We start from the raw sequence: 12172 nt of genomic DNA, 5'->3' as shown, positions 1-12172 counted from the left end.
TCCCTCATTTTCTTCCAGTTATTTACCTCTCAACATCCCTCCACCCCATGTTGTATAGTTCATTTCCAACATAGTGTCCAGTGAGTATCACTACTGAATTAGTTCACCCTTTCACCTTTTGCTATTTCCATCTTTTGTTACCAAGCCAAACAAAACATGCTCTATCTACATTTTGAGGTTCATGCCTATAATCCCTGCTTCTCAGGAGGCAGAAATAAGAAGGAATACTAGTTAGACAGACAGACAGGCAGGCAGGCAGACAGCATTCTCCCTACCTTATTTCACAAAATCAGTAGGTACTGATTTGGGAGCCAGGTGGGATGGGGGGGTCGGGGTGGGGTGGGGTGGGGGGGTGATTGGGATCAAACACAGAAAGTTGAAAAGGCTAAGCATGATACTCTACCACTAAGCTATTTATTCTTCCAGCTCCAGATTTGATTTTTAGACTACAGATTATCTCTTCATTGAAAGATCAGATTTAAAAATTTTAATTAATCCAAAAATACTGAATCATTTCTTTGTTTTCGAGCATGAAGTTTTTTGATGGTATTGCATTCTACACAAAATTTTAGCAAATTAGAAATATACCTGTTGCAATATGCATTCCAGAAGTACTACCCTGGTCGTCTGAATACACATCTCATTTGGGAAGGGGCAGGAACTCAATGTGCAAACTGGTAAATAGGACAGCTTGATGCTTTACCACCAACCTACTCTGATAGTTCAGATTTAAAGGACTGAAATCTTCCTTGCAATGATTGTTTCTATAAGGTCTATCTGTCATAAAAAAAGAAGATATACTCTCCTTTAAGTAAATTACTCTTAAAGAGTACCAAATATCAACTGATTGAACAATATTAGGTGCAAAAGTAATAAATCCACTATTAAAATTTTATAGTGAAATGGGCAGCTAGTATGAAAATTTTCAGAAAAGTTTGTTCTACCTGAGAAAATAAAACATGGCAGGATAGCAAAAAATAATTTAGATTAAGTCTTTTAAAACTTTATATTAAAAAAACTATTATGGTCACTTAAAATGAGAATTAAGGTGTTTCTGTAAAAAATACAAATCTGCTTCATTTCTAACATAAGATACACAAACCAACAGTTACATTCTCTTGCATTTTACAGTAATTCCTATGGATTTGCAATCACCAGTGAAAGACTCAGGTTAATTTTGCACTTTTCTTAATGTAATTAGTAGAGATTGTATTTTCAATTTCTTAAGTGTTTCAAAGTGTTAAGTCCTCAGTTAAACATAGACCATTCAAATTGGCAATAGTAGATAAAGCTCAATATAATTCTTTATTATATTTTAGCTATTTTCATTGCAAACTCTAGTATAACTTGTCACTGTAGCTCAGAGAACTAACTAAAATTGGGTTAGAAAAGCAAAGATTAGCAAATCATAAATATCAGTCTATAGTAAGTTCTTATAAAAAGTCAGCTTCTTACAAGCATAAAACAAAAGTAAAAAGTCAGGTGCTACCAATCTTTCTTACAGCCATAACTAAATCTGCTGTATGACCCCAGCATGCCACACAAAGCCTTCACTTTCAACCTTAACATTTCAGAACTGCAAAATGCAAGCATTGGATTCACCCACAGTCATGCAAAAGATTTCAACCTCTCAGAAACTTTAATTCAATGCAGAAAGGCTAAGAGCCAAAAGAAATAAAAACAATAAACAAGAAAAGTTATGTTGTTTGACAACTGTCAGACTTACAGAAATACAACAACTTGTCTAACCATTTCCCAACATTATTAGCATAGAATAAATTATATGCAAATGTGCATGTTTGGATGCAATCGCTTAATACACATTCTACTTACTTTCCTTTCTGCCATTTATAAGCTTCATTAAAGAGACTCAAAAAGAGGAAACCGGCTGTGTGAGGTTAGGCTCAGATAAAGGGGAAAAAAAAAAAAGAGTCGTAAACTGAATCTACAAATTTACATCCAGAACGTCCAGCAGGGAAAGAACCCTTTACAAGCTACCATTATATATGCCAGGTTCGATTGTGAAATAATGCACTTAGGGCTTTCGACTACACATTACAATTACACTCAATTCTACCTCCCCACCATGCATGGGGGTGGGGGGAAATCCACCTCCAATCCTCATTGGTCCACCTAGTTCCGGCCCACATGGTATCAGAAGGTGTGTCTCTCCCAACAGGCCATCTGATTGGCTGCGAAGAAACGGGGCTTAACAAGCTGTGATTTGGGGGATTGTGAGTCCACGCCTCCAGGATAGGACTCGCCAATCGACCCGAGATACTGGCGGTTACCCAGCCTGATGCGTTCGGAGAGCGCGGTCGCTCTATTCCCACTCGATGATCCCACTAAATGCTCACCCGCGTGCATTTTCCCCGCGACCAATCAGAATGGCTGGCCGTGCGTCCGCCTCTGTAGAAACGCAGCCCCTCGGTGTCCAATCGGCCCATTATGCGGATAGGGCCATGCAAGGGAGCAGGCTCAAGCAATGACCTTTAGTGCTGGGTGCCCTAGGACGCGGCCGACCCGAGCTGCCCTCTCGATCGCGGGCGCACAAGGTACGCCGCGGCTCCAGTCCACGCCGACCCCAGTCCCCAAACCCTGCGCGCACTTCGTGCCGACGCTCCCCTCCGGCGGGACTTACGCGGCCTGTTCTTCTTTCCGGAGTCCATCCGCCTCCGCAGCCGGCATTTCTTGGCCGGAGAGTCATGCTGCGGGAGCAGCGGCAGCGGCTGGAGCTCCGACAGGAGCAGGGGGCGCGGGGACGCCGCGTCGCCGCCACTCGCAGAGCCCCGGTGGCAGAAGAGCGGCTGCTGGATTGGTGGCTGGTGGAAGCCGTTGTGCAGCAGCCCATTCACAGTGGCGACGCCGGTGCCCGAGGCTGTCCCCGGGGAGTGCGCGGCCGGGCGCTCCGGCTGCGCGCCGCGGTCACCCATGCCCAGAGCCGGCGGAGCAGCGCGCGGGCTCCAGCTCAGGCGGCCTCCCGGGAGGTCATTCTCGGACGTCTTTCTTTCCTCTGGTCCTCCCCGCTGCTTCCGATTCAGCAGCCGCAGAGCCGGCGCAGGGGGATGGCGAGCAGGGCGCTCCTCCCCTTCTCCCGCCGACTCCCCCACCTCCCCCGCGCCCTGCCCCCAGCGCGTCGACCCCGCCTCGCCCTCCCGGAGCATTTAGGACCCGGGCGCAGAATTAGGGATTTCCGCGCAACCCCAGCCGGGGCCTCTATTGCCCGCCTCCCTTTGATCCTCAGGCCTTGAGACTTCAAATGCAGCTTCTTCCTCTCCCCTCGGACCTGTCCCCGCCACTGAGCATGCCCAGTTCTGCCCGCCACCGCCATGGACGAGTTTCAACATGGGGAATGAAGTTCGCAGGGCTTGCAAAGAGATGGGCGGACTGGGCTTTGTATGGAGGAGCCAGTCGAAAGGGTATTGGGTGAGGTAGGCGCCAAGAGAGCCAGCAGCTTTGGAAGGAATGCAGGAGAAAGCCAAATGTTTGCAGAGGTCTGAGGTTTGCTAATCCTGTCCCCAGTGGGCTAGATACCTTTGCAAGGTCATTCATGTTGCTACCCCACGTATAAATGTGGAGGGGGGGGGGAGTGTGGGTGTGTCTGTGTGACACCCCACTCCCGTGTCTCATGAAGTAACCAAACTACTCAAGGCCTAAGGGGAGGGCAATTATTTATAGAAAGGTAGGCAGACTTGCACCAAAGCACATGGAGTGCATTACCTTTTGCAGAGAGGAAACCTGGGAATACAGTGAAGGGCAAAAGTAGGCAGGATTACCTGGTGCTGGAAGAGATCAAGTAAACAGAAGCAATCGCAAGCTATAAAAAGCGTTTTCCTCACCCAGAAAGAACTTGGAGAGACAATATCATGTTATTTATAGAGCAGAGTTGCTTCTGGCTTTAAGAAAGGAAAGCAGCGTCATAGGGTGGTCAACACTGGGAGTTAGCCTTGGGATTCAGTTCCAATTTAGCCACTAAGCAAATCCAGGTAAAGTCCTTGTTCAACACACCTGACAGTAGGAGCCACTCTGAGCATGCTCAGTAGGAAGACAAATTTTTTTGGGGGGGGGGTGAGGATCTTACTAAAGTTACATAATTCCTGAAGGCCTCAGTTTTTGATCTGTTAACAGGATTGTTTGTTTTACCTAAAAGTATTAGTACAATCCTGACACAATAATAGTGACCAAAAGAGTTGCACAAAATTTTGAACACAGTATAACTATGAGTGTGGCCCAGTGGTACATACAGCCTTTGGCCTAGTGTGTACAAGGCCTTGGGTTCAAATTCCAGCATTGGGAAGAAAAAAAATTATAGGGAATCATTGTTTTAGACTACTCTGTACAGACCAGGCTAAAAGTCAAAATGGTATCATTGATATTGAAAGTTCCAAATCACCAAAATGAAATCGTTGTTTGCCTGACTTAAGAAACCAGGATTAGAGATAATAGCCAGATACCCAAATATGCAACTTCTATTGAAGAAGTAGGGATGTCAAGCTATCAGTTATTATTTTAATTCTTCTGTCTCCTGAACCCAACTTAAAAGGAAAGTAAATTTGAAATGATCAATTTACTTTGCTTTTGTTTCTGTGTTCTTCAAACCCTTCTTCTCTGCTTGTAGAAGCAAACTCCTCTGCTTGGCCCATTGAAACACTTCCATTTCAGGGAATGAAATGTCCAATCCTAGAATTGAAAATAAAGCCAATTAAGGTCATTAAATTGTTAGGGTTATCTTTTGACAGAAAGTAGTTATTATATTTTCAACTCTCACTTCCTCTCTTCAGTGGAAATGAGGCATACAGGTGGATTGTGTATGACATTTTTCATCATTTGTACTACATCTACAGCGGTGTCAGAAACTGGCAAAGCCTGGCTGGCCACTGCATTGCCATGCTCCTGGGCTCTGTGCTTATAACCCCCCTGTCTAGGGTTTATATCCTTGTTAGACATTTTTTTTCCTTCAGAAGAATGTAAAATCAGAGATATAGAACCACTCATAGGGACCACTCATTTGAGAGCTCATGCTTCTACTTCTTTATTTCAGGAAAAGAAATTGCTAAGAGAAACAGCTAAGGTGATTGAGGACAAATCAGACCCTAATTCTCAACTCTCTCTGCTTCTTCAATCTTATAATTCTATTTGAAAGCATAGAAATAATTTCCATGGAGATCTAGCCCTATCTACCTCTCCCTGGGTCACTGCTCTCCCTGAGTTGCTTTCATTTCCTTACAACTTGAATTTTCCCCCTGTATTCTCTCTCACTCTCTATCTACTTCTTTATTTGTAACTATAAAATACATCCATTCCATAATCATAATTAAGATATCACTGAGCTGTTACAGTGAAAGAATTCACATAGGTGCCCAGTATAATGCTTTGACACTCTCCACTCCCTCTTACCCCTAGCCCCCACACTGTACTGTAAGCTTTATTAAGAAAGATAATTCTTGTTTATCACTGAATCTCTCAGAAGCTCTGGTAACCATTTGTGACTAAATAAGTGACTTATATAGTACCTCACCCAGGATTCCCCCCACCACTTTCTAGTGAAAATTTGCTAAAAATTCCTATTACCACTTTCAATATTCAAGTGTCTACTTTTCAGATTCCCATATCATTGAACTGAGTCTACAAGCAAGCAATTTACACCAGAGATGCCAATAGAAGCTTGAGTATTGCTGTGCCTCCAAGGACATATTCTTCCCAGCTTGATTCCCAAGCATGGTGAGGGAAGGCCTGAGCCAAGTGGCTCAGACCCAGACAGGGCAAAAGTCCTGGTACAGAATGTCTTAGACCTGCCTTCTTTCCTCTCACCTTTGTCAGGCTGATCCCTGGGTCAGTTACATCCTGAGTGTACTAGGAAGGAGGCAGGTGGCATCCCACAGGTTTATTTTGGGGTGTGTGTAGGTGGTAAACTTGGAAGCATGAGCTATCATGTGCTCCCAGAGTAGCCCAGAACAAATAGTGTTTGGAAGTATGTGAGAAACCCACAGCCTACTTCTCTCTCTATTTCTTGGTCAATTTGTCAATCATTTATTGTGTGTACTATGTGGTAGGCACTAATACGGATGGCTGGAATGCAAACCCAAATTAGATGCCTATGTTGTCTTCAGGAGGCTTACAGTTTACTAAAATAGAAATAGAAAAATTACTTTTCCAACATCAGTGTCACTGTCACCTAAGAATAATCTGGAGATTTAAAGTTTTTTTGTTCTTTTTTTTTAGGGGATGAGATTTGCTATGTTCTCCCATGGTTCAAGTGATCCTCCTGTTTCCACCTCCCTATAGCTTGCTCTACAGATGTGTGCCATTGTGCCTAACTCTATATGAATATGAGCAAGAAGGGAGGTGAGGCATAGTTCAAGTGGTAGACTGCAAACCATGAGCAAGCAAGCAAATAAGACCAGGTCTGGAGACAAATTTCAACAACTAGTAGCAGCAAGGCTAAATAGTTGGATTTGTCTACTAAACTTGGAGCTAATTGTATTTTTATGATGAAAATTTAGGGATGAAAAGCATAAGTTGTTTACATTTTTTAACTGTTAGGCAGGTTCTTTCAGGAGTAATAAGAGATGCTGGCCCTTTAAGTGACTATTAACATTCATTCAAATTGTTCTTTTCCTTCAGATGGAGCACCAGAGAAACCTACAAGTATCCAGCCAAAATTGTAATCATTCTGACTTATTTTTATGTGACCTGCGTAAGCTTTGCACATTATCATAATAAATTCTTCACAATGCTGCATTCCCATATTCCATTTTTGAATAGGAAATGCATGAAAAAGCATAACTCCCAACTGAGTACACTCAGGAATGTGAGGATACGTTTTTCACATATGGATAGTTCTGTTTCCCCAATAAAGGACCCTTGCTTTCCTTGTTCAGGGAAATATACTGCTAAGTGTGCTCTCTTTACTTATATCAGTAATAAACTTTTTCTTCACTCTTTTATCTCCTGGTTGTATTTACTGGCTTTCTACTTACCAAGGACTGATCCCTGGATGTTTGCTTACACCTCATGGACTCTTGAAATTAAACTTAGGATATTTCAGAAATGTTCTTTTAGTGGTTCTAAAAGAATTTATTAGGCTAGGCAGACACTCAAGAAGCTGAGGCAGGATCATCAGTTTGTGATTAGTGTGAGCAACAAGAGAAGGAAGGAAGGAAGGAAGGAAAGAAGGAAGGAAGGAAGGAAGGAAGGAAGGAAGGAAGGAAGGAAGGAAGGAAGGAAGGAAGGAAGGAAAGGAGGGAGTGAGTAAGGGTGGGAGGGGGGAGAAGGAAGGAAGACGACAAGGTCTAAGTAACATGGCTTTGTTCTCACAGCTATCCTGGTGCCTTACTAGGTAGAGGGGGCTTTCCATCCAGTTCTGAAAAACCTAGAAGTGAGAAAGACTATTCACTGAATTGCAGGTGTCACACTGTTTAGCCTTAGGAGAGCTTTTGCTACCAAGAATGCTAGCTCTACATCTCATCTCTGTTATGAATTCAGCTATATGTTTCAAATCCCTAGCCCATTTCTTCCTAGATCCATACTTTCATGTCCAACAAAAAAAGTAGGGTTGAAAAAACATTGATAACACAACATTACAGATGGTTGCTAATTTTGCAGATTTTCTAGAACCAAGTTTCATCTTTTAAGTATGTAGCCTCACAAGACAATACCAACACCAGCACTGGGGACAAAATAGCACCTACAGATTAGAGAAAGAGAGGATTAATTTGAATTAATGTATACTGTTGTCTTTTCTAATTATGTTTCTACTTATTTGTTAGTGCTAAATAATAAACAAATGATCAAAAGCAAATCTTCAGTGTATGTAATTTCATAGTATATTATTTCTAACATGTATAGTTAGCAAAGAATTCATACTCAGATGATGTGGAGGGCCTATTAAACATCTGTTTACAACGGAGTAAGTATTTCTAAAGAGCTATTCCATGTCAGTGTGCAAAGTCCTGTTATACTTCCATACTTGAGGCCAGACTCTGTTGCCCACGTCTAACTATTCTGCCCTACTTGCTCTGTCTCCCCTATGTAGAGCCCCATTAGCCTGGAGAGTGGAGGCTATGGTCTTGTCTGAATCTTGTGGCTCTTCTGATCCTCACAGAGTGAACTCCATAACAATTTATGGATGAGGAAGAAATGTTTGTTGGGTTAATGAAGGCTGCTACTCCTACTATTATTTTTTATCATTATTGTACTAGGTTTCAAAATCAAAGCCTTGTACTTGTTAGAAAAATGTTGTACCAGTTGTGCCATTCCCTCAGTCTGTTTTGCTTTACTTATTTCCAAGAAAGTCTTTCATTTATGCCTGGGCCAGCCTGGACTTCAATCCTCCCAGATATAAGAAGGATATAAGGATCTTGACTAAGCTCCTCTGGTAATCAGCCTTTCATAATATTTGATCACATGACAGTAATTCCTTTCTCTTTAGTATTCTCCCATGTTAGTTACTTTTCTCTCTGCTGACTTTTTCCTTCAAGCATTTATATCCTAGATACTCTTGTTGCCTAATTAAGTTGATTTTTAAAAAATTTTCTTTATTGTCAAAGTGATGTACAGAGGGATTACAGTGTAAGACAGTGAGTACATTTCTTATCCAACTTGTTACCTCCTCCCTCATTTTTCTTCCACCTTCCCCCTGCTCTCCATGAGTTGTACAGTTGGTTTACGGCATATAGTTTTGTTGATATTCCTGTTGCACTGGTTCATCTTTTACCCTTTGTCTCTCTATTTTGATGTTCCCTTTCCATTCCCTAGTTCTAATAAGCATATATACAATACCCAGGGTACCAAAATCAGTTACAGTGATAACAGGGGTAAAACCCTGGGGAAGAAAGACAAAAGAAAAGGCTTAATTTCACATGGTATGTTGAAAATAACAACAACAATGATAGACCACTTATTTTCATAACTTGGAGTTCATTTGGCTTTCTTTTTGGTTTTTTGGTCAACAGAGATGAAAAAATTTAGCACCAGCAGCTGCCACTACCAGTAATAACTGTGTGAACAGGAATGAAATCCTATTACCTACAAAATTTATACTGTGGTTGCAAATCGACGATGCAATATTCCACAGCATTTTTTTTTGGGGGGGGTGCAGCTGTCCCTTAGATTTTTTCATTAAGACTGGCACTCTACAACTTCAGTCCCACCTCTACCTCTGGCTTTTTGGTGGTTAATTGGAGATAATATCCAGCATTAAAAAAGGAAAACAATTCTAGATATATCTTAGCTAAAATCTGTTTTTTTATATTTACTTAACAGTATATTTTTGATCAAATATTTTTAAATGATGCTACCAAAGGCAATATCCCAAGTACTGACCTTACATTGATAAGGAAAAGAAACAAGGTCCTGCTGTTGTGAACATGCATTTTTCTAGGAGGTGGGAGACTGAAGGGTAACATAACAAGAAATCAACAAATAAATACAGGTTGTGTTAAGTGAAATATCAAATACAATAATGTTAGAAACAATAAATGTAAGAAGAGGTTCAGTCTATATTGGAATAGTTAAGAAAATCATATCTATGCTGAAATCTGAGAGTTGAGATGTGACTTGTCTAGAAAGTGATGAGTGTGTCCAGCTTATGGAAGAAATGAATATCTGTGCACACACATACATGTGTGTGAGTCTTCTCTCCATAATCAAGGTCCTGATATTTTTAGAATGTTAGTAACTACAGTATATGCACAGTTCTTCAAGAATGATGGCAATGAAGAGAGAATCTTAAGCATTCTGGACACTGAGGTTTGTCTTATAAATTAAGATGAAGTTATAAATGAAGATGAAGGCAAAGTTCCCTTTAAGTAGTGAGGTTTACCAGTTACAAAAAATAAAAGCTACATATAAGTGGGGACAAATTGTGTGCCTTCTATACTCATACATAACCTAGACAATTTTTATGAACAAAATGTGTGAGAGTCCTACATATCTCTTACATATACACCAAGCAATTAACCATAGATACAAACTGGGTGTCCTAAACTAAAATTAATCTGGGTTCTAACATTGTCTATTCTGTAATAGTGTAAGATCCCATACCTTAAGGGAGCCAACTCCCACAATGCTGCTCCTTACTTCATGTGCTAGTTCCAAGTATCAGATTGTAATCAATACTCCTGAACAACCATCTACAAATTAGAGTTTCCATGACTCAATCCTCAGATTTGATTATTTGTTTGAACAACTCACAGAACTCAAGGAAACAGTTTATTCATGCTTACCCATTTATTATAAAGGATTCAGATGAACAGGCAGATGAAAGGATGCATAGGACAAGGTGGGGAAGGGGGGCACACTTTCCATGCCCTTTCTAGACATACTTCTGTGACAAATACATGCCATATGTTCTGTCTCTCAAAATCTCTAATTAAAGACAGAACACTGGAACTCTGCTGCCAGTGTGCTGATTTCCAGATCAAACAGCAGCTGTGTAACCTCCTAGTCCATCTGGTCTTGCAGATGTTGCCCAGGAGCACCTACTTGGCAAAGCTAGCCCATAGATAAGACCCAAATGAAGGAAATCTGGGATGTGAAATCTTCAACTTTCTTCTAGTGTGCAATACAGCATATTGTAAATGTTTGACATGGAGTTGAGTGAATCCATCTTTTTACTTGCCACAAACCTTAATACAAAACTTTGATAATTAGGTAGTATGATTGTGAAAATTTTCTGCATCCTGGGAACTTCCTTAATCACAGGCATTGGAAGAGTTGGTTATTCTATCAGGTATTCAGGTTTGGGCAGTATTGAATTTGAAGTTTGAAATGAGCTAATGACCCAGTGAAATATCCAGGTATAGAAGAAAAGGAGGACTAAGAATCAAGTCATGAAAAATATTAGAATTTATCAGAGTATTGGGACAAGAAAGGAGAGTGAAGATGGCAATTCTCATAAGGAAGAAAATCAGTATAGTATGGTGTCATGTAAGTTAAACAGAAGAGTTTTTCACAGACTCTATGTGAGCTCTGGGTGGCTGAGAAATAGAATAAAATGAGAAAAACAAAGAGAATATTGTGACTGGGGACTTAGGCAAGAGAAAGAGGAGTGTTACAGTTGGAATCCAAGCCTGACCAAACTGAAGCATGAAGTAGAAACAAGTACAAATGATTTGTATAGAACCATTCTTGAAATCTGCTGTGAAGGGAGCAGAGGAACAAGGAAGAAGCTAGAAGACTAGGTGTCAGGGTAATATGTACAAAGATGAAAGAGAGAGGAGGATATTTGAATGCAGATGGAATGAATGGTCATGTAGAATGTGAAAGGTTGGGATTCAAAACATAAATAGAAGGTCTGAAATTTAGTAGGTAGAAGGGTACTTTCTCCATTGTCAAGAGAAGAAAGGATAAGTAGATTAGCAGAGGCAGAGAGAAGTCTAAGCTCAGTGAATGAATAATGAGATAATTTGTTGATATTTTGTTGTAATTTGGGGACAGATCATGAGCTTAGAGTGAAGGAAAAGAAAGTGTGGGGTTTTAAAGAAAAAGAAATACATAAGACACTAGGACATGAATTTTGTTTGTCATAATGGAGTACTGAGTGACCATTTGAAGATGGTAATAAAAATTTAAAATCAGGCTGGGGGTATGACTTAGCGATAGAGTGCTTGCCTTGCATGCATGAAGCCCTAGGTTGGATTCCTCAGCACCACATAAACAGAAAAAGCTGGAAGTGGCGCTGTGGCTCAAATGGTAGAGTGTTAGTCTTGATCAAAAAGCCAGACAGTGCTCATGCCCAGAGTCCATGCCCCAGGACTGGTAAAAAAAAGTAAGTAAATAAAAGAAATTAAAGTCATTTGTAAGATGTTCAGTATCAATAGCTATCACTATTATTAAATGCTACGTAAGTAAGGTTTTACTCCTTGCACTGTGCTCCAAATATTACCAGATACAAGCCTACAAAGATATGTGTTGTGTCCTTTATTTACTTACTGACTTACTAACTTAACTTTTATGGTATCTAGGATCAAATCCAGGGACAAGTGTTTGTTAGGTAAACCTTGAGCTACATCCTCATTTTATAAAATTCTGTCTTCAGGTTGGCTTAGTTGTCCAAAGTCATGTAACTAGTTTAGGGAACAGATCTAGGATTTGAATGTAGATCAAAGCTAGAGCTTTCTCTAATATACTAGGCAAGCTGAGTTATTATAATTATCAGGCCACTCTTCTT

At 40.7% G+C, this 12172-nt stretch overlaps 1 protein-coding gene across 1 annotated transcript in view; it reads right to left on the bottom strand.

Moving 5' to 3' along the window:
* The window catches only part of Pank1 (pantothenate kinase 1), a 42517-nt gene extending 39028 nt beyond the window's left edge, over window positions 1-3489 (bottom strand). The window contains 1 exon segment of the mRNA XM_048338732.1: window positions 2642-3489. Within this exon segment, the coding sequence (XP_048194689.1) occupies window positions 2642-3347 (706 nt within the window). The 5' untranslated portion in view covers window positions 3348-3489.
* Window positions 3490-12172: the final 8683 nt, after the last annotated feature.

Source organism: Perognathus longimembris, chromosome 2 (assembly GCF_023159225.1).
Source record: "Perognathus longimembris pacificus isolate PPM17 chromosome 2, ASM2315922v1, whole genome shotgun sequence".
Classification (NCBI taxonomy): Eukaryota; Metazoa; Chordata; class Mammalia; order Rodentia; family Heteromyidae; genus Perognathus; species Perognathus longimembris.
The sequence above is the reverse complement of the archived record's forward strand: the minus strand, read 5'-3'. Positions and strand labels throughout refer to the sequence as shown.